The sequence below is a fragment of the Apaloderma vittatum genome, unplaced genomic scaffold (genome assembly GCF_000703405.1).
Source record: "Apaloderma vittatum isolate BGI_N311 unplaced genomic scaffold, ASM70340v1 scaffold22006, whole genome shotgun sequence".
NCBI classification, from domain to species: Eukaryota; Metazoa; Chordata; class Aves; order Trogoniformes; family Trogonidae; genus Apaloderma; species Apaloderma vittatum.
Genome location: NW_009721529.1, coordinates 1 through 23,872, shown reverse-complemented (window position 1 = coordinate 23,872; position 23,872 = coordinate 1). Strand labels below are relative to the sequence as shown.

Sequence of the window (23,872 nt, the reverse complement as noted above, 5' to 3'; positions counted from 1 at the left end):
AGCAAACTATACTTCTTGTGAAAGGATATCCAATGAAATGCTGAAATATTTGTGTCCTACTTTAGTGCGGTTTCTGGGGAAGAGCTGTTTGAACTTCAGAGGAACAAAATCTACTTGGTAGCTTGTGAAGAGCTGAGCAGGCTGCCAAGGGAGGATCTAGTGAGGCAATGCTTATCAGGATAGTCTTCAACTTACAATAAAACCCTCTCTCAATGATGGAAAAGTCAAGTTTTGTCAGAAATAACTCTTTTGGAGAGGATCTGTAGAAGTTAGGAAAATCTCTTCATAAAATTAGGCTCAAGTGGTGTTTTTCAGAGAGTACCTTTACCTTCTGCAGTTTAGTACGGCTGAAATTCCTCTAGAATATTTACTTTCTTTCAGCACTTCCTTTAATGAAACTTGCAAAGTTTCTATGACATACAGATATTTTGGAGGACAAATTCTTATTAAGTAGATGCAGAGTACATTACAATTTCCAGTCCCTGCACTGGAGGAAGAAGTAACACAGATAGTTAAAGCTTCCTATTTGGAGAGAAGAGAGCAATTCTGAAGTTCAGCTAGGACCACAGGAGCCCATCAATCAGTGGGAAGCACATAGCTAAGGCTTGAAACACTGCACAGCATCCTGCTCATCTGGCTCTGTAGCCTCTGCAGTCAGTCTGTCTCCTTTCATTAACCGGTTCTCCACCTTGGAAAGCAGCATGATGTGGAGGTGATTTGTATTGCAGCAGCAATATTCTTGGCAGACTTACGACCTTTACCCGGTGGAACCAATGGAAAATTAGTCTACCTGGGTCTTTTTATTGACTGCCTTTCCATTATCTTCACAGGTGCTTTCTTTCCCAGCTTGTTTTTTTATCTTATTATGGACAGAAGCTACATTTACTGGACAATAGCTTCCACATTGCTATCTCTTAATTTCCCAGAAAATATCATTACTATACTTTTTAAAGTTTCTTGAGACCTGTCAAATTTTTCATCACTCTTTACGACAAACTATTTGTTGTTTCAGTAAGTGCATCACGCAACCATCTTCCTGCCATGGCATTTACATCGATTCATCTACATAGGACACATGAATTTATCATAAATTCTATGTGTTCCCCTACATAGTTACAGTAGGTTTTCAACGATGTAGACATTTTCCAGTTGCTCATACATGACTTGTTAAAATTGGCTTTAAAAACAGATTAGGGACTAAGTTATAGAATTACCATTAGTTTTATCTCCCTCTCATTTAGGTACACACCCTCTATGAAAAACATTACAGAGTTTTCCATTATAAATAAAAAGTAATGTTATGAATAATGGTATTCAAGTCACATCATCTCCAGTTTTTATATCATGATGCAAGCTGACCTCATAATTTTGTCAGCTTCTGTATTTACAGCCCAATAATGCTATTCTGGCAGTTCACAAGGGCTTCTGAATTTATGAGACACTCACAAGTCAGGTATTTTACGAATACTTTGCCTGCATTTTTCGAGAATGGTTTCTAGAGAAATCTAAGTCTACTGTATGTACTGGAATAAAATACCCTAAGAACTAGGTTGTAATTTATACTATTTTGTTTTAAATTTTATTATATGGAAATATAAGTTTTCATTGTTGATCATATTAACTTGATGAAATGCTTTATTTTTACAGATAGTGGTGTTTATTCTGTTTTTCAGCATGTAAAATGTACTGAATATCAAATTGCTTTAGCGCATGCATAAAAATAAATCTATGATTCAACCAACATATGGGCAAAAGGAAGACCAATAATGTAGCTTGCACTAAAATATAGGCAATTCTAATGCCATCAGAATTATGAAATCGATTCTGGAACAAAGAGTCCAAGCATCAGTCACAAGGTATCCAATATCATACTTGGGAGATAATAGTCAGGCGACTCTGTCCTCTTCATCCATTGTAACAATTCATATGGATAGAGATAGTTCCTTTGATAACCAGCGCCCAAGGAAGAGACGTTTTCTAGACCAACGTAAGCTCTTCGATTTACATGTGAAAGGGATCAGAAACCCAGGATTATACTTTAACTCCAGTAATGTACTGTGTGAACTATGGAACATATGGCTGTATGTTGCAATAACTTATGCATCTAGGTAAAATTGCACAGCAAGTTTCATAGTGTTCACTTCATAAAATCTAACACGAAGAGTTTAAATCCATAAAAATGTGGACGGCAAGTGAGACAAGTGACTGAAAACATCTGTGTGAGAACAAATGTGTATTATCCCGCACAACTGACTGGCAGTGTGCTAACATAAAACATTTCAGACTGTTCATAAAAGTTAAAGTTGTATCTGAAGTGTCCTCTCCTCCTGTCCCTCCCAACACACATACGTTGTACAGTTAAAACTTGCACAAGCAAGATCCACATTAATGACACCAAGTGAAAGGAAATAGGACTGCTTTTAGAAGTAAGTACACTTCCTATTCAGGCTGTTAAAAAAGAAGACAAAGTGATACTAGGGTTTCACAGGTACAATGCAGTTCTGAAACCAGACAACTGATTTTGATGGTCTCAATTTGATTATTTCTCCCTAGCCACTCTCTCCCTTTGTCTTCATCTCACTTTATATTACAGCCACAGGGTTTTTGTTGTTGATGCCAAACAAAATGGATCAAGGTAAAAACCTGACAGACAGAATATGTCTTAGAAAGGATCCTTCTGAACTATCCCAGTGTTCTAACACTCTCTCCTGACTGGGCTATCTATTGAAAAAAACTGTCTAAATAAAACCCATTAAAATCTTCGGTAACAAATGGATTCCCTGACACCTACAGTCACACACAGAATTCTAGCTCTGAGCCTTCAAAGCAGAGAGCGAAAAAGAAAGAGATGAGAGTGTACGTATGTCAGGTGAGGAAGATGTGCTGAATCATGCATCGAAGTGGATGTAGGAGCAAGGCCCGTGCCAGTTACTTTAAATACGCAGTGGTACATTCAAAACATGCAGAATTCAGTTCTGTGTTCCAGGACTATGCAGACACACTGCAGACAATGACTAAAACAAGCAACAGTAAAGCCCTTTGAGAGGTGGTTGCAATTGAAAAGAGATTTAAGCTTAAACCGAAGAATGTCACATTTAATATTCAGAGCACTCTAACTGAATCCTTACCGCCTGGGTTATAAATGGAATCTTACCGTGGGTTGGAATGAGAAAGTGGGCTCATTTCTTTCTGATAGTGATGCTCCTGACTGACAGGCTATGGAAAACAAAAAACAATAGTGAGAAAATAACTTTGCAAATATTCTTTCAGAATGATTAGAAGTGTGTAAGAGATCTTTTACGACCATACACACTTGCAGCTTCTCATATTAGAATGTTACAGTCTTTTTTTCTTATCTGTGAAATTTAAAATGGATATTCAGACCCTAACCGTGCAAAAGTACAGTTTAACAGATTATTCTAGTCTGGGTGGAAATACATACGAATTAGGGAGTTAACCACATGGCTGTTTCTCTGCTGCCTATGAGACTGTTGGGATAATCAGGAAATTTCAGAGGGGAGAGGTGGCGAAGTCTCGTCTGATAAAAAAGTCTGGACTGCACTTGTACAGGAAGCATAGTGCAAACTCTTAGTAGGAACCAACCAATCTTAGGACTCAACAACACTGAGCCCAAGCTCATAGGGCTGGCAGGCACGGTTCCTTTCTCCTCAGAAGCACCATTAACAATAATTTTAGCAGTTCCAAATGAACTTTGTTGAAGCACATGTGATCCTCTACGGCATTTCCAACTTGAAACCTGGATTAAGCTGTTCATTAATACCTAGTGGTGGACTGTATGAGTACTCATACAAAATACTATCATTTTCCACAGTCTTCAAATATTACTTACCCACTTTAAGAATGTACCCCACAGGTTTTAAACTACATTTGGTTTATGGCATTTAAATCAGCTATTGGTAAGAAAGATCAATATTCATAAATTGGAACAGAAGTTCAAGAATTCTAAAATTCAGTGACACATTTTCTCTCAGTGTTTCCAGAAGAGAACTCACCTATCATTATCACACATCCCAAAACCAGTTCTAAAAAAATCTCTGAAGCAAATGCAAAAGAAGTGAAAATACAAGGATGCATTAACAATACTTGTACAATTTAGTACACAGAAGGCTAAAATTAAATACTAAGCATTATGAAAGTAATTTTTTTTTTCAGAAATCAATATAAAAAGGAGTTTGTTCTCACAGTTTCAGGAAGTGGGGAGGGATATTGTAAAATATATGTTCAGGATGAATGACATTCTAATTACTAATTTTCTATGATTCTGTGATAGTTTAGTGGGTTGATAGGGCTGAGACAAAGGCTGGACTCGATGATCTCCAGGGTCTCTGCCAGCTGAAACTATTCTATGATTCTATGATACTCCCAAATATGAGTCACTGCCTAATGGTGGATAGTGCAATTCCCAAATGATGGCTAGTGGAAGACTGAGGATGAGACAGAAAGTGAATAAGTCAGTCTATGAACCAGAACACCCGTCTAAATAATTTTTAGTCTCATTTCATAGTAAAGGATAGTCTGCTTCAGTTTTGCAATTTGACTTGATGTGAACAGATCCCTCCAGGGGTTGTCAAACTGAGCTCTCAGTTTGAATAATTCTGGGTTTAAATATCACTCCTCTTGTCTTCAGACTTCACTTCTGCCAGACCATTTTTGTGTTAAGTGGCTTTCTTTTCTGAAACATCACAAAGGAGGCCAGAAGACCTTCCACAAATTAGGTAGGAACCTGGAAGTACTCTTTCAAATATTTTGCAGATCAAGGCTTATATGACTGAATTTATATTTAGGAAGTTGCCTGGGGAATAAGTAATCTTTCTTCTCTGTCAGTACTCCTTATTTGAAGGACAGGTCTTAGTGGTGAGCATATTTTGCAGTCTGCTAATGGAATGTTATAGCACTACAAGCTTCTAGGATATATCCATGAGCAGTCTAGGAGAACCTTCCCTCTCCTCTGCATTTCTGACTGAGAATCAGGGCCTGTATGCAATCAGATATTCTGAATTCTCTCATACATGATCTTTCTGCAAAATGTTTGTGTTATGTCTGAAGTGGTGTCTCAAGTGTGGAAAGAGCTATCCAATAAGTTGGATGTGCCAATTCCCTGAGAGGGCAGGTAGATCTTACTGGACCTCTAGAATAAAGCAAGACATTTAAGTAGAAATATTCTGCAAGGTTTACACATCTTCTTGGATAAGGTGAAAGTATAAACTTCACATTATACTCTGCAATATACAGAACTGTGTCCTTCCTATTGTTGCAAAGCTAACATGGAATTTCACAGACCTTAATACTGAAGAAAACATTCAGGTAAGACACAGTCAAAGTCTATTAAAACACTCAGTTCCACATACATATATTATTGATCTGGAACTGTTTCCCCCCACACACATTCTACAAGGGTTTATAGCTCTTCTTCAAAGTAAATCTGTTTTAAAATAGAAGTTTTTCACATTTATATCTGATAGCTATGCTGGGTAATGTATAATATTCAAAGCTATTTTATTCCTTTTTGGCTGTCATAGTTTACAGCAGCTGCTAAGCAACTTACATTTCACCAATTTCTCCTGACAGTTCTTTGTAAACTATCATAGATATAAAAATACAGTTTCAGTATTTGTTTTACAGTTGTTTAAGGACTGTTCTAACTGCAACTTAGCAATATGATTGATCTATGTGCCTTTACATCCAGAAGGCTTTCTTAGATTCCTTAGTCAGTAACATAAGAACTTCCAATGAATCTAGAAATCAAACTAACAATGGCAAGTGATGAAAAAATAAACTCACTAAAAAAGTGCTTTATATATAAAATAGTACTTTGATACATAGGTTTATTACCTAACAGTTATATATCCTGCCCTGTAAAACATTATAGGTATTTCAAAATGAAAGATACACAAAAAGCTGCCTTCTGGTGGTGCTGTTGCCATAGATTCCACTAACAGACAAAAAAATGTATAAAATGAAAAAAAAGAAAGAATGAAAACACTTTCTTATCTTTGAAGAACATAAGAGAAAACAATAGATATTACTGATTTAAGACATGACCTGGAAACACACGTAAGCATGAAAGCTTAATCATGACAAGAATTTCAAGATTTCCTTAATTTCTCTAACTACTACATGAGGATTATTTCTCCTGCTTTTCTATATATTGCTCTGCTAACACCATTTGCCTAGGCAGCTAGAAGATAGCTACAGATATATATAAACTTTTCTGCAGTTTGTAAATTTGATTTTGGAAGGACTGATCAAATGCAAATTCTCTTAACTCAGATGATGGTGGTACTAAAGATCACTGACAAAATCAAACTTGCCTTTATTCTACACATTTAATTTTTACAGAACATATATAAGGAATAAATATATACATAAGGAACACTTCTTGGTAAAAATTGGAAGTTGATAAAGCGATGACTTTACTCTGGCTGGGGGATGAAGGGATTGAGAGCAGCCCTATGGAGGAGAATTTGGGGGTACTGGTAGATGAAAAGCTGGATGTGAGCCGGCAATATGAGCTTGCAGCCCAGAAAGCCAATCGCATCCTGGGCTACACAAAAAGAAGGAAAGGAAAATATGAAATGAATCAATAGATACCATGGACAAACTGACGCAGTACTGGTACAGAGAGCCCCTTTGCATAAACGCAGAGGTACGTGGGTAGGGAAGACCACAGAAGCTGAATTTCAGCAGTCTTTGATGTAGCAAAGGACTAGGCAGTTAGTCCTTATCTGAGAAAGATCAGGTTTGCTTTCTAAATTATCTCTTCCTGGAAATGAGGTTCTTGCCATTAAATCTTAAAACCTCAATGCCCACCTTGCAAAATGCAGAGCAGAAACCTGGCAAGGATGTATGTGTAAGACACAGCAACACTTCAGTTGAATGAAATATGAAAAACTTCTCTCTCAAAGACGAATACATTGCCTTTTACACTTGGTTTATGTAAAGAAAGATAGCCACAAGGTCTATGATGAAAAACTATAACTATTTTAAACTGTGATTTAGGTGACTAACTTATTATATATAAACATTTTTTTAGACTGAGTCTATTAGTCTTAAGCTACAGAAGCTGATGAAGGCAGTAAGATCAAAGAATTGTCTTTGCCATCATATTGTGCTTCACTGAATACTGGAGCAGTACATTTCACTTTTAAAGTTAATTTTTTTTAAATAATGTAATTCATATTAACCAAACTTGACATGTCTAAATACTCTTATCAATTTCCTTATAATTAAACTACTAAAAAAGTAATGAGACTGCTATTCTCTTTATTTAATTGAGTTCCATCTGCCTAGCCTTGCCGTTTTAGACCACGTTTAACGAGTACTGAGAAAACACATTGGAAATATGAAGAAATCAACTGCATGTGTAATGTTGACGAACCTCAAATAGTTAAAACCCACGAACATTCCCCCAATACTCTGCAAAATATTAATCTGTAAACAAAGTTCTTATTTGTACAATTACCCACTTATTGATACATCTCTTCTCATTTGAAACCTCCATGTACCAGTGTATTAAAACGTTCCAACGCTGTGTTGATCACTCACTGTGGAAGATTGCCACTACAGCCCTCTATTTGCGTCCTATAGATCCCTGGAGGTAATTTGCCCCTACTATTTTAGTGTATTTACTCTACAGTTGCTTACATTGGGGCAACATAACAGTGTAAAAGGCTGATTTTGTATGACTTTGTACCAGGACAAATAATGATACAAGGTATAAAATACCAAAGGATCACATCCTAAGTGCTCAGAACTACTGCAGCTTTTTGCCACTGTTCTCCTGCTTCAGTCCTTTAAACAGCTTCTCACTAATGAGATTTTATCATTGTAAAAAGCAATTACTTTCCATTACTCACACTGTAATGCGGTTGCTGACTGGTGTATCTGGGTTTCATTCATTCTGGAACTATTTTAAAGTATTATATGACAACTCTGCAGGTTGTCAGCCACTATTGTGACAAGTCGTACAGCCTACGTGATTATTCAGGATTCTAGGAATGAATGTATATAATAGATTTGCTCTTTGCCTCTGCTGGAAGTGCTTATGTTTTGGTTGCATGTTTTACTTCATAAGGTCTAAAGGACGCTTGGTAATGATACCTTAAATTTCAAAGCTACTCAAAGAAATTTTAATATTCAAGACCCCTGACTTTCAGAATTGATGGAAACTATATAGAGAAAATACTGTGTGTTTAGACTTACTGGTGGGAAACAGGAGTTCCAGGTTGTTGTATCATCACTGGTTGTACTTATGCTAACATTGCAGTTATCAATCTGTGATGCACTCAGCCCGTGTGAGATTCCAGTATCCTGTAATTCTTCATTTTGTTGTCTCTTCATGCTAGCCAGCATCTGTAGTTCAGATGAACTTAGTCTATTCGACTGGTAGTTTTTCCAGTCGTACTCCTGTGAAATAAAATTGAAAGGTCAACAATAGAGACAGGATCATGGAGAATAATATATGAACAAAACAGATAGCTTGGAGAAACTTGGGGTGAACCTTCAAGAAGCTACAATACTAAAAGAGAAGCAAAAATTTTACCAGAAGAGGTTAATTAATAGCTTTCTGTTCAGCTATGAAGATCAAGCATATTTACACATAATTATAGGAAGGAAGAAGAACACACTGTTACAGACTGCAGTTTGGATCCAGGGTGTTCGGTGAAGTTGATGTTCCACTGAATTTAAAAACAGAAGATAAGAGCAGGCCTTCAGAAGTTCAAAAATCCAGCAGCTCAGATTGCTTAAGCATTAAATGTAAATCCGGAAACAAACCCAATCACAGCATTATCATAGTACCATAAACATAATCAAAACAACATCTAGTTAGTTGTCAAGCACAGCATAAAATTTGTCTGGAAAGTTACATGTCAGCACTAAATTTCACAAGTTGTTTTGGTAACTTGCTAGTGTATACATTTAAAAATAAATATCACTGGTTTAATTTTCTTTATACTCGTTGGTTTAATTGTTAATGTAACTCTAATTGTTATATCGAACTTAACTAGTTTGCAGTTTGTACTGCACATGAAACCTCACAATAAGATTGATTAAGTCCAGAAACGTGTTTAACGGGGGATAGACGTGCTCATAGACTCGTTCACCGTGCTGAACTCCAAGTATAAGATGTGCACACTGGAAGGGAATTTTGGATGAAAGACAGATGAAGTGAGCCTTTCTTTTTAATAACACATTTAATGGTATTATGCCATGAACAGAACCTTGATTTCACTTCAAGCCCTAGAATATTTTGCTACCTATTAACAAAAATACTTTTAGAATAAAAATTTGTAACATAGTTTTATTTCCTTATGGGCGCCATAGAAGAAATCAACAGTTATTATCTCAATAGTATGTAAAATAATACTTCCTATTTTAATTCTAGTTAAGTAATTAAGTTCCATTCAGTTAAGGCTGATGTAAAACAGTAAGTTTTCAGGAGCAGCAACTCTATCATCTATCTTTGATGTTTCATTCTGATTACCACGTTACTATTTCACTTAAAGCCATCTATTGCAAATAACTGGTCAAAAAGAAAATTCGCACTGAAATAATGAAGAAAACCACCTTTGATGGAAAGTATGCCTGCAAGCTGACAATCAGCAGGTAAATATATCACAAGAAACAGGATTTATGACTGAAGGGCACTCAAATGGAAACAGCTGCACATGAAAGTGTGAAAATCTGCGTGAAAAAAAACAGTTCTAAAGCCTATTGCAAGCACTTTCAATTTTTTCCTACCTATCTCAAATTCTTAAGTCTCAAATTCTTAAGCCTTTGCAAAGATATTTCCTACAGAATCACCTCAAGCACTCAGGCTATTTTTTGGTATAGATAAACGTAGTCTGCCTTTGTGTACAAGGTAGAAGATGACAGAAGCTGTTAGCACAGCTGCCACCCCTTTTTTACCGCTGGCTTTTGAGGTCCACACTTCATTCCTGAATAGCATGATCACTACTACTACTTTTAATCCTTCCGATAACACACAATGTTCTCCCTGGACCATCACTGAATGTATGTTATTAGCTCAGTTGCTGTTATTTGTTTACTTCATACGTAGCTTGCTATGCTACATCTGGAAACACTGCCCAAACCTGCGCATCTTTTCCTTCATGTCCATAGATGAATAGATTTTTGGATAGACACAGAGATTTTTGGAATTTTTACAAAACAATTCAAAACATTTGTTGGGTTTTTTTTTCCCCCAGTTAATTTCAAATCGTTATTCTGTTTTCTTTTCTTGTAATGGTCTCACTCTAGAAATACCACGCTCAGAAAGGAGAATAGGTGTCCTGACAATTTTCTGTGTTGAACATCCTGTACAACAAACTCCTTGTAACCAAGAAGAAATAGTTTGGACTATTTATTCTGTACCTTCAGATGACTACTACAAAAAAGTCTCTTCACAAATTTTATATTGTCTTGGCCCATTTTCAAAGAGAAAATTTGAAAACTGAATCTGAAATTGAGTTCAGTGTAATTTAGGAGAAACTTTTGATGTAAGAAATAATTTTGCAATACTTGTAGATTTGTCTAAAATTATTATTTCATTTAGTAATTAAAAGCTTATCGTCTTTTGCATATCCTCCCCTTATGATAAAGTATTTTTATTAAGCCCTTAAAACTTGCTAGATTGACGAAACCTGTTGTTGAAAGGATTTTTTTCACATATAATGACATCTGCATTCTTCTAGGTTCAAATGATTTATTCAGAATTGTTTGAACGTAGTTATACATACAGAAAACTTTAATTACCAGCTATCTACATGCTTGCAATATTACCCAGAGGGCTGTACTTCTTTCTTAATTAAAAATATTTGAACTTAATAATAAAGAAAACATGAATAAAACATTGCAAGCAACCAGGTCCTTAAAGTGTATTACGTAGTTAGCGGAACGATTGCAAGGGTTGGTTAAGCATTTTCTTTTCTTTTCTTTACCAGTCCTCCGTATGAGCAGATTAGAAAAGACTACCTCTCTGTAAACTCTACTCTAATACCCTTTCATACAAAACTATCCTTTCATACATAATTCCTAAAACAATGAGCAGTGTTGCAGGATGGAAATAAAGTAATTACATGCCCACAGCCCACAAAAACAAATTCTGTAGTTAAAAGTATTATAAGTCAGTGCTTCTTTCTTAAAACTTGTGGGGACTTAGATTACTAGTTTCTTCCTGCAAAACTGCTCCAGCAGAAAAGCTTTACATTGGTATATGATCAGAAGGGCTGATACAATAGCTTATTATATCACTTTTAAAATTATTGGAAGTATTAACAATAAAAAATATGTATTTGACTTTATTCTACAAATGTCAGGTGAACACACTTTCTAGTGTAAACGCCCCCTGTTGAAAAGGCAGTCAGTGGCACGCAAATTTATCTCTAATTTTGACCATTGCAAAAAGAAGTATCAAGGAACTCTGAGGAAAGGCTTCTGGATGGGAAAAATTTATTACTTGATCAAATCAAGTATGAGAACTAAATCTGCCAGATACTTTCATCTTACACTTTGCAGCAATAAAACAAAGTTCAGTACTCCTGAGTTTCTACACATTGATAATAAGCTTTGTCCTTGCAAACCCAAAAAATTACATTTTCAGTACTTTTACAGCTCCAAGTACATTACGGTAATAATTCTACTGTCTAATTTACTAGTCAACTATTTAGTGAGCAGAGGAATACTTTTCCTTCATCTTTTAAAACAAAATATCACAAAACCGCTGTAAAATAAATCTAATACTTTAAAAACTTAATTGCAATCCACCTAGGTAGTCTATATTTAGTTACATTCTACAGGACAGAGTTAATCACTGCAGTAAACACTGATAACATCTTTGGGAAAAGTGATCAACATATCATTTCAACATAGTTGAATTTTAAGTGGAACAATTTTCCAAAACTTTAAAGAATCAGGAAACATGAGAGAAATATATTTGATTCAAAAAGAATAGGAAATATTTAAGAACATAATTAGCTTGAGACAAACTTGTTCTTTGAATTACTGCATGTTTCCATAAGGAGAATCCAGGAACATAAAAATAGGAATAAAACAACACTTTGGTGAATGTAATAATTCCTTTAGTAGCTAGGCGATTGAGCTTATGCCTTACTGCTGGCCCTCCATCACATAATTTATTATTTTTCAGGGCTGTCACAGATAGACTATGAAGTACCTAGATTAACGTTCTTTCTATGTCCACTTGTTAATACATCAATTCAAAGTCTGTCAATTTTCCTTTGTAATCATTTAGCCCCAAACTACTGTCTAACTCGCAGATCTCCAAGGTGCAAGTTGCTCAGTGACACGTCTTTTTATCTATAAACCTCTGTGATTTCTGTTTTATTTGGAGTACTATTTTGTGTGCCACAAAAACTATGAAATCAACTTTCAAAAGACTAAGCTCTTTAAATACTGCTACAATGAAAAGAGAATATATCTGGATAAAAGACATATTATTTCTTACTTTGAGCAAATGGGTACCTCTATTACAGCTTCTCTATATAATCCAATAATGTAATTTAAAAGTAAAAATCACTTACACAAGTCTGCTCTGTCAGACAGGAATTTCCTCTGGAGATCTTTTTGAGAGACTTTTTACTGATGGATCCTTTTAATTGATCAGAAACTCCTTCATATATTTCAGATCCATCTGGAATTACTTTAAAGAATTCATATTTACTTCCAGTTGGAGAAAGAGAAAGGGGAGGCTTTAGGCTGCTCTGGGAGGTAACAGAAGCTGTGTGTTTCACAGTGGAACTCTGTGGCTTTGACAAGACGGTATCTTCGAGGTTATGTTTCCTGTGTTCCTTATTCTTCCAGTATTTATTCTGCCATGACATCGTCGCTTTCAAAACCGCTGAATCAGATGTTCCTTGCTTACTGTAGCTGATCTCCAGGTTCTCAGTACCCTGGATGAATTCATCGTTGTCATCCTAATTTTAGGAAACAAAGTAAGAGTGATTCCCTCTCATCATCATGCAATACAGTTTTGCATAACCTTAAAATTTCAAAATGGGTCTTTTAATCTGTGCTGCCTGATTTTACATTTCCATTGGTTCCAAAAAACAGATGCTCTTCCTGGAAACTACACCTAACATACCAAAAATGTATTCTTACATCTTAAGCATTGAAAAGTAGAAGGCAGAAAAAACAGGAGAGGGAGACAAGATTACACTTTTCAAAATGTCGGCCCAAATTTAGAATGCTAGTATCCAACCAAACCTGTGTGTTACATGATAATGATAATTTCAATAAAATTTGTTACAATTTTAAACCAAAAGGAAGCAAAATGTCCACAATAATGATGTTTTTCAACAGAATTATTAATGTTCCATATTTTCACACCATATCTTCAACACGTGTACAAGGAATAACTGCTGCTGAGATAATTTTGGTCACCTCTGGAAGTGTCATTGAATACTATATTCAGTACTATTTAAATATCATTTAAAAGTTTTGGAGGTTAGTTTGTTAACCTCATATTCAGGCTTCTAACATTGGTCACCTCTGGAAGTGTCATTGAATACTACATTCAGTACTATTTAAATATCACTTAAAAGTTTTGGAGGTTAGTTTGTTAAACTCATATTCAGGCTTCTAACCATGTTGCTGCAAAATATCCTATGAATCAAGTGTATGACCACTCGTATTCCACCTCAACAACAAAAAGCAAGTAATGGGGAAGCGTATCTTGTGTTTGCCTCATTTCTTATTCTCAAGGAAGGAGGGACACAAGATGAAACTGAGATTTAGCCCCTTTAACTATGTTTAATTCATGATGTAGGGACAAAAAACACAAGGAAAATTTTTGGACTTTTACCAGTCTGAGATACTTAAAAAGATAGGCAAAAGTTTTTTTTTTTTTTGATTAAAACTAGGTTTAATTTATATTTTCCAGAACAAAGGAAATTTATGTTCACATCCAATTATTTAAATTATAGGTTGATATACCCATCTTATCTGATGTAGTTCAAGAGTGTCTCTATATCCATGTGTTATACAAATATAAAGAATTTGAATTTCAAAGAAAGCTGTGATATAATGATCATGAGAAACAATACCAATGTGAACACCTGTAACAATGTAGCTTATTTCAGCATGCAAGATTTAATGTATAGTTTTAAAAAGCACCGCAAGATTCAGCATAATCTAGTCAAATAAATATTCGGTCACACCAACCTTTGGTAGTAAGTACAAATATCAGGCATTATCACTTCTAGAAGCAGACACTGTAAAAATATGCTGTTAACTTCAGGAGGTGCAGTCTCTTAGAAAAGATTTAGCTGCACCAAATTGCTTCTGTTTTAGCTCAAACCAGGACAATGAAGTAAACTGGGAAACACATTAAAGAACTGGTAATTTTGCAAAGATACCTTAAACTGTCCTAAAATAGGTAAGGTTAAGTCAGCGGTCTTATGTTCATAAATCATGGCTTTTCAAAGGTCCTCCTTCCTGTATTTTCATTGCTTGAAACAAAACTGCTTTCTAGTTTACTTCAGTAATGCAAAGTAGAGCAATCTGAACATTAAATGTGTATCCAGACTATTACTATAAAGCGGAATTCAAGAAGCAACACAGAATGTATCTGTACAAGGAGAGGCAGAATATGGGCAAAATATGACTGCTAAGTAATCTGTTGATTCAGTGACTTCTTTCACATGAAAGAAAGGCTTAACTATGAATTACTAATGTAGTGGTTAGACTGAGAAAAAAACCCCTTGATAATTTGTTAGCATGCTGTAAATTTGTTTAATGGAATTATCTTCTAGTTTTGTAAGTCTAATACATCTCCAGCTGCAGTGCTGATGCTATTTAATGCAGTTTGCATCCAAAGATAACAAATGAAGCACAGGCTGTTCCCTAGCACACCTCTGGCACACGGTCAAAGAAAAGTTTTCAGTATATATACATATAACACCTTAAATCTTTCTAAGGAAGACAGAGATCCTCTATCAGTCTCTCTTGCACCAGCTTTCTAGAATGACATTAATCACAGAATCACAGAATGTTTGGGGTTGGAAGGGACCTCTGGAGATCATCCAGTCCAACCTCCTGCCAGAGCAGGAGCACCCAGAGCAGGTCACACAGGGACGCGTCCAAGCTGGTCTTGAATGTCTCCAGAGAAGGAGACTCCACACCCTCTCTGGGCAGCCTGTGCCAGGGCTCTGTCACCCTCACAGTGAAGAAGCCTTCTCTAAGGTTTTTGGGGAACCTCCTGTGTTCCAGCTTGTGCTGTGTCCCAAAGTTGTTCTTGTGTCGTAAAAGCAGGAGCACTTGGCTGCTGCTTTCTCTTCGTGCACTTGGCACTCTGAAGCTGGTTGATGGCAGGGAAGGTTAGCCATCTTCTTCGGTACCTGCTTAATCACCAAAGTTTATTGACTACATTAACTTTTGATTAATTTATATAAATTTAACTGATGTACTATAGAGCAAGAGAAGTATGCCATGTACACTGCATTTTGAAAGACTCTTTATTTTCACTCACTTACCATAGCATGGCCTTTACTGTTTGGTACCTCTTCAGGTATCTTCATTTGCCCTTTTTCTACAATCCTTATGCTAGGAAAATATTTTCTTAACCTAGCTTCTGTAACCTCTCTGGCTTTTCATAAGCATAACTGACAAAGAAATTCTTGGACATTCAGACCATCCTATATCTTCAGAATGGTATCCCATACAGCATCGCTCATGAACTATTAGCTAAAACTGATTTAATTCTGAAATTCAGGAACTTTGAAATAAAAGAACTTTGAAATAAAAGAACTTTGAAATAAAAGTTTAAGTTAATAAGTAATACACTGCCTCAGATAATGGGAAAATTCCCACAACTGCAGAAAGAAAAATGAGATTTTTTTTGTTTCCTATAGTTAACATTAGCAATTTGATTTCTCAGAACATGAAGCAGCTAAGTTCAGTTCATTTTGTTATTACATAACTCAGTTGCATTTTATTTCTCAGGGATGAACTGTTGCTCATTAGAACGCCAAGAAACATTTCTTATATAAAAATGAAACATATTAGAACATTCATGAAGAAACTTTTAGCAGTTACTGTAACAACACAGTGCAGCTATTACTATACAGAAATTCACCAAATGCATCAGTTGATACCTTTGTTAAAAAAATATTTGTTTTCTTTCTTTAATTTTATTGCTGAAAGATTTCCACATTGCAAAAGAATTAAAGTTGGTGATGCAGACACAGATCAGAGATGATACAAAGCCAAAATACCAATCAAGTGACATTAAAAAGCCGAAATTTCTTAATTTGCTTTTGACAATGCTGGTGGGCAAAACAGTCCCTGCTTACAGTTTTTAAAGGCAAAATGAAATCTCATTTACTGCACTCTTGCTCAACCATAACGGACTTGCTCAAATCTACGATATAAGCTTTCCCAAAATCTTTTTTGTTGCAATGATGCTCACATGTCTCTGTTAGCACAGGGGCTGACTGAGTTAGGTTTCTTTTGTCCTCTGGTTACAGAGGGCATACCTGCATTTTCACTCCTGTATCCACTTAGACACAGCAACCTGACAAAGACAAATCTACCTGTGGGTATATGGGGAAAAGATGATTTATCCTCTGCCTAGCTTGAAGACAGAATCTCATCCTAGGAGCTTCAGGATGAAGTCTACTTTATCAAGATTTACCTGTGCAAAGCGGCCTACCTCTTCACTGCTGTCAGTTCCTTGAAAGCTATCTTCAGTTTGGCTTTTCACACGTACTCCGTTACTGTCTTGCTTCAAATCCAAAGGGAAAACGCAACATTCTGGTGACATACTGGGAGACTTCCCACGAGGAGCTGGTCGAGGTCTTGATGAAAATGTGAAAATCTCTTTATTATGCACCTGATGATCGCCTGTTCCACTGCTGTGATGTTCAGCAGAGGCATTCTGTGGTGAGGTTATATTATGGCAGGCTGAACCTTCAGTAGCTGCGGACTGCTCACTCCCATCCAACTGAACACTCTCAGTGCAGCTTTCTGGGAACACCCATTCATCTGAAATGTACAGTGTTTACTTTAATGGCAAATATGCAAATTGTATGCTACCCTATCATTCTCATTTTCTCTGGAAGGTGTTTGGTATTTTTTTATACAGAAACTTTCTGCTTATCAGATTTACACAGTTGCAAGAGTGATGAGGATGCAACGGAAAAGATCAGGCTGCTAAGTGAGGTAAAGTTAATCAAAATATTCCCAGATCAGAGCTCAAAAAATCTGTAGGCTATGATAGATGACACATAAGCCTGCAATTTGCAAATCTGTAACTATTTAGCTGTGAAGATTTGAAACTGTTTAACTGAATTTCATTCTAGGAAATCATAATTTTATTCAATTTGGCTGTTAATCTATTTCTATTGGCATTTTTTGTGGCTGACATTAAAAAAAAAACAATCACACATAGTTGGTGGAAAGTTCATAATATCACATTCTGCTGCTGCTTCATTGCTGAAATTCTACACTTTCTTTTATGTCCAGAACTTATGGTTTAAATCTCAATTTCAAACTACATCTCTGATGAAAAATGTGACACGAAAAATGTATTAAGATATCTGTTTCACCAAGTTTCTCTGAACACAGGCTGTACTAATCTGCCAATTTTAAAACAAACAATAAACCACAGAAATGGATTTAAAGATTGAGTGCACCAGACAAACATGAAAAGGCCATTTTTATACTCTTATTTTTAACTTATATTTTACTGTTTGGAATGATGGTATAGAAAAAAATGTCAATTTGATTGATTAAAACCAATCTCAAATAGCATCTGAGAAAAGGAGAATTGCTCAAGTATGCAATACTCTCTTATCTTCATTAAAGGTAGTGTGGTGTGGATTATTCACTAGATCTTGAAAGTTTCTGGCTCCATAAAACAAAGTTACCACCAACCATATTTAAAAAGCCTCCATAAAAAAATACTAAAAATGTAATAATAAAGTAGCACTGCAATAATAAAATGCTTGCCATCAAAGAAGATAGTAAGTTAACTATGGTATTCTACTCTTTTTTGGTTTGTTAAAGATAATTTTCACTCCAGGCAGATTCAGCAGCTTTGGAGGGGGGAAAAAAAAGTCTGAACCATCATAAACGAAGGCAAAAAAAGAAGAAAGAGACATCAGGAGAAACAGCTGTCTTCTTTCTAGTTTACCGAAGACGGTTAGTAAGGCTACCCAACTTCAGTTAATATCCTAAACAATGGCTTGTACTGGGAACCAGCGAGAGGTAGGAACTTGAAACATCTTGTACATCCAGGGCTTGAACTGAATTTGTTCCAGAAGAGACTATTTTCAGTCTCTACATAAAGACCCTCTATAGTCAGAAGCTCTAAGGCTTTTCAGGTAAACTCTTTATAGTTGAGAATTACGTCGGTTTCAAACAATCTAGCAGATTGTTGCCTATTGTACATTAAAAAGTCTATTTTGTAAATACAGATAAATCTTGTTTTTATTTAATAAAGAACTTGAAACATGAACATGTAAGTACTGCTATTTATTTTAGAAATATTTTGGACTAGCTTTTTCAAGAGACTCAAGAAATAAGTGAGACTATTCAAAATTTTTAAGAGCTACTATTCACTTGTGTAAACCCAATGACCTTTCATTGTGATCAATAACTACGAGTTTTTCAGAGGAGGATACTAGACAGGATTTCCCTGTCTTTGATCACTCAAGATCATCTCACACTCCTCTAATAACATATTTTTCTTAGTAAGGAAATGGAATGACATGCGAAATGTCATACACAAATAAAACAACTAAAATCATTAGAGAAAGCACAGTATTAATAATGAATTCACATTTCACAGTTTTTATGCTTTCACTATATTTAATATCTATATAAGCTGCATTTTTAGAGTAATCATTTCCCCTATAAAATGAAATGAAAGAGGTATCTTATTAATTTTTTGCATGAAGCTGAACAGAGTATTAGGATGCTTGAGAATAAAGGCTCGAAAAGGCAGAGAAGACTCGACTTTGAGTCGGGAACTTTTTTCCCCAACTGATTTTGTGGCCTAACATGATTAAAAATCTCTCTCTCACTAAATCAGTATTTTAAAGTACTCAATCATTTGTCCAATAGGAATCTGAAAAGCCTGAAATTGTTTTGAATGTCCATGTCAACCACTGTGAATCCAAAGAACTTCAGAAATATAAAGAACTATAAATGATTCAGTATAGTCTGTATAGTATTTAGCCTGAATATTCTGCTTTTTCAATTTAATCTCCTCTGTAAAGAACAACATTCATTTCCAAAGATGCTGAAGAAATATACTTGGGTTAGTAGTAAGTTAAATGCGAATATTAGTTTGTGTACCACAGTACTTTTCTCAGTGAAATATGCAGGAGGAGGACAGAAGAGTCCATAAGGCTATAAGATGACATTTTTTGCTGGCTATGGAGTTCAGTAACTTCTGTAACCTTCAGTCAGTGCAGTATTTTATTATTAGCCTACAAGTGACAGATATGGGGTGTTTTGCACCAAAGCAAATCCCACCACAAACTACATTGCAATGTTTTTTAAAGTCAGCATTTCCATGTCAATTGTAATGAACAATTTGGAGTATCTTCTTAGCAAAATATGCAAATTACTATGTAATCGCACCATTGCAGCAAACAAGGTGAATGCAAGAATGATCACCTGAACGTCTAATTAGTTCTTCTGCAAAGTCACACTTATGCTAAAGCTTCTAATTGCAGCATAGCATTTTAATGAAGGTGTCAGCATCGTATAAATAAGATTGGCAGGCCATAAACAATGCTCATTCATTTTTCCTTTGCTTAAAATAATTTACCTTGGTAAAGGTACTGCACACTTGCCACAGAAGACATGCTGATTTGAGGTATATAATAAATCTAAAAGATACTGTTATAAACAGCGGTGGCTAACCTCTAAGGTAATAAGAATATGATTATCTAATATAAAAAGAGTTTACTTGAAAAGCCTTGGGAATCCTGACTATACTTGGTCTTCACACCATGCCTTTATCTGCCTGTACACAGAACCCAGACTATACAGAAACAGTTTTCATTCTCACAAATAGCAAAATTGCAGTACTTATACATAGCTTTCCTCCTCAGTTCTCTGCTTCTGAATTTACAATAAGGCATTTAGACACGCCAGTCTACTCCCATCTCTTGTATTTACATAAAATAACAAGTGTTGACGCAATTTTCTGAAATTCTAGCCCTAGGTAGAGGCCCCAGTGTTCCAGATGAAGAATGAGACAGTGATTCCTGCCTCAGAGTCCTCAAAATTCAGGTAAATAGCAAGTAAAAAAATTTCCAGAAGACTCTACTCGCCTTATCTTGCATCTGCTTCAGTTACATTATGAAACCCATAAGAGCAATTATGGAGTACTGACATTGTCCTAATATACAATTGTGTCTAAATATTCCAAATATAAACCAAAATGGAAATAACTCAAAATGTGAGGGAAAATTTCTCTGGTCAATTTTGAGTAGATTTAATTAGTCTGCCCACTTTACAAGTTGGTGGCTATGCCCTTTAACAGAAAGTAACACTACTTCTTCATAGAAACAAAGCCTATTTTTTCCACAATAATGTATTTTCCAGATACCTGCAAAGCAAGTTGATTGACACTGTATGACAAAAAATATCCATGCCTTTTGACAAATAGGTGCGAAAGAAAAAAAAAAAAATCTCAGATGTCTTTATATAAATAGGAAAGTAAATTCACCACTAAACTTTAAAACTAAAACAAACCCCCTGATACTACACTAGTAAGGTAATTAATATCCTAAACTCTTGCCTGGGACAAGTAAAATTTCTCATAGATTTGATGTTTGGAGCCTTTAGTGTTAAATTTAATAGGGATTTAAAGAATAATTTTTTTTTAGTTCTTTCCCTTTAATCATGAGAGCACAAAATTTTTCTTTTTATATTCATTCACTCCTGTGGCACTCTGCTTAATCCTGCAGATCCTTATCAATGCTCAAAAGCAATTCTGTTGCAGGGTGCTTGATTTCCATAATCCCCCACAACACAGACATTTATATTTCGTGTGAACTGCTTCTGGGTCCTTTGAAATTTATAACAGACAGTCCCCTAAACCCCACCTAATATAAAACGGGCACCATACCGCTGGTTATGTCCCATGTGTTTTTTGTTTCATTTTTTAGAGATAATCTTCTATGGCTGTTCTTTTCTGCTGATGGTCTTTGTGGTGAGGTGAGCTGAAAATCTCCTCTTTCACTCTCAGAGGGTTTCTGAGCCTGTACTGCAGGATCTGAAATACAACCCAGAAGCTTATGAAATACCTGTTAACACTCATATTGTGTGCTTTTCTTACTTGAGGCATGGAAAAACAGCAAACAGAGCACTATCGCGGAATACAAACATCTTCCAAGCAGCACAGGAATCTTGTAGGGTTTAGGAATATGATGGTCACAAGAAAGTAAAAATTTGACTCTAGGTATAGAAGAAAGGCAAGCCACAGGAGGTATAAAAAACAGTCTTGGAAAAGTCTGAAAAATAATCAAGAACCACTGCAGTAGCCCAGTTATATACACAGCATGAGGAAAGTGGAATATGTGTATAAACTGTGGCTACTGCCAGCAGGTGGGGATCCTTGGCTCACAAACTTACACAATTAATATCTGCAGAGAGAACGAGCATTTATTCAAGCTCATACGTAAGAATATGTCATGATTTATTACAAATATCTTCAGTAACTAACCAGGTAGACAAGAGATCACAAAAACAGAGTATTAGGTCTTACATTCTTTAGTCAGAATCGTGCAAAAATTTTGGCAGTTTGTGAAGTCTACATATTCTTTGCTTTATGTTCTTACCATTTTGACATTCATCTTCAGTTCGGTGAGTATTTCCTTTGCCTCTCTGATCTAAAGAATCATCGTATGGCAAGAATGATAGCTCCAATCTTTCAATGTCTTGTACAGTTTCAGTTCCCTTTCCTGAACTCCGATGTTGGCATGATCTATTACTCTTGCTGCCCGAGGTCTTTCTTACCTTGAAAGACATTATTTTCTTAATAAAAGACAAAAATGTAAAAGCTTTCAAAATACACAAAGGTAATCACACACTTTGAATTAAGATTATTTATCAATGTTTCTAAATTATTATTTTTTTACTTATTATCTTTTCATGAAACTTTATGGTAGGTACAGTTCTGTATATGTGTATCTTCAGTCTTTACAGTCTAGTAAAAGACAGGGTTTTTCACTGAGTGAAAGGAAAACAAGGCAAAGAAGATTAAAAAAAAAATATCACTGTCTGGATAAAATGACAGTAAACTTTGTGGCTATTCTAGACCTCAGAAGCAGTCTTTTCTCCTTTGGAGAAAGGAATCTCATTTTAAGTTTTAGCTTTCAATTGACTTCCTACAGAAGAGTCTACTTCCTTTTCTGGATCTGTTACTCACAATGTTAAACTGGGAATTGTAGTCCTGACCAGATTCCTAAAATGGGCATATTGTTTGCGGGCAGGGTGAGATCAGCAGTTTTTTCCTGGCACTGTAATGGACAGCATCACACAACTACTGTATGGCTGACTGCCATCCACCTGGAGCACACTGAAATGCTGCTCTGCATCATAGCTCTCATCGTAAGGAAAAATATTTACACACACAAGAATTCCAGCCATAAAACCCCCCAAAATCAGAAAAATAACAAACCACAGGGTAATTTCAGTCAGAAGAGACACCTGTAAGCCTAATGCTGAAATTAGATCAGCCTGTTCCAGTCAATTTTTTTAAATTCCTCAATCTCCCTATGACTCTGTTCTACTATTGAACCCCTTTAACATTTTACCCAGTCAGAGCTCCCCTGCCATTTGAGCCTGTTGCCTCTTGTCCTTTCACTGCACCTCTTAGAAGAGGGCCAGTTTTCTCTATAACTCTGCATCAGTTGAAAATAGAAACTATAATCTTCCTTAGCCTTCTCTTCTGCAGGCTGAACAAACTCATGCCATGTGCTGTAGTCACCCAAGAATTTTACTTGCCCTCCCCTGGATGTTTCAGTATCTCTTGCACTGGGGGTCCACAACCAAACACAACAGTCCAGACACAGCCTCAGGTCAGTTCTGAAAAAACCCTTTGGTGTGACTCCTCTGCTTGTCAATCTCTTCCTTGGTAGAAGTGCCAGCAGTTTTGTTGTAATTTAAACCTTCTTACCTCTCCAGATACCCTTGTGCTGACTCTCTTGTTTGAAGATGGAGGTGGCCCAAGGATCTTTGATCCAAATGCAATATGTGATACATTCTGAGTTTTACTGCTGCGTACATTGCCTTGTCCCCTATTAACCATGCTGCCTAAGAAAAATAACATTTAAAAAAATATTACAGCACTTAATATTTTTTCAAATCAACTGAAATTAAAGAGTTATGAATACCAAATATCCATAAAAATTAAGTTTCTCTATAGCATAATCCCTAGAGATAAGCAGGGATAGTAAACATATATTTTACAAAAGTGCGTCAATCTACAAGCAAGACACTTTTGGTCTGTTATATAGACATATTCCTAATCTCCTTTCTTTAAGGATTTATTTTAAAAGATGTTATTTATAAACGACCAAAAAATTGGTTTGCGTGGTTTCTTTAGAACTTCAATGAAAATCTAACTTCTGACAGGAAAACCCCCCACTCTAATTAATAAATAACAGAATAAATAAATAATAACAAGAAAAGTAAGGCAAGACTGTCAAGGTATCAACCACAACTCGGAGAACTATTTACATGTAGCTTGCTTTCTGAAATTATTGAATCTACTGTAGTACCAGGACTGAGTCCTCATGTGGAAAACATACTCTATTCCTGTTAAAATATTCTATCCCTTTCATTATTTATTTTTTATATATATATATTTATA

General features: G+C 35.7%; 1 protein-coding gene across 1 annotated transcript in view; it reads right to left on the bottom strand.

Moving 5' to 3' along the window:
* LOC104268705 (chromosome unknown open reading frame, human C3orf67) overlaps nucleotides 1–23,313 on the bottom strand; it is a gene marked incomplete at its 5' end in the record, with an annotated part of 35,714 nt that extends 12,401 nt beyond the window's left edge. Inside the window, 7 exons of the mRNA XM_009871432.1 lie at nucleotides 3,155–3,216; nucleotides 8,224–8,427; nucleotides 12,564–12,956; nucleotides 16,691–17,022; nucleotides 21,125–21,271; nucleotides 21,837–22,014; nucleotides 23,177–23,313. Of these exons, the coding sequence (XP_009869734.1) occupies nucleotides 3,155–3,216; nucleotides 8,224–8,427; nucleotides 12,564–12,956; nucleotides 16,691–17,022; nucleotides 21,125–21,271; nucleotides 21,837–22,014; nucleotides 23,177–23,313 (1,453 nt within the window). The remainder of the gene's footprint in view (nucleotides 1–3,154; nucleotides 3,217–8,223; nucleotides 8,428–12,563; nucleotides 12,957–16,690; nucleotides 17,023–21,124; nucleotides 21,272–21,836; nucleotides 22,015–23,176) is intronic.
* Between the last annotated feature and the right edge of the window lie 559 nt (nucleotides 23,314–23,872).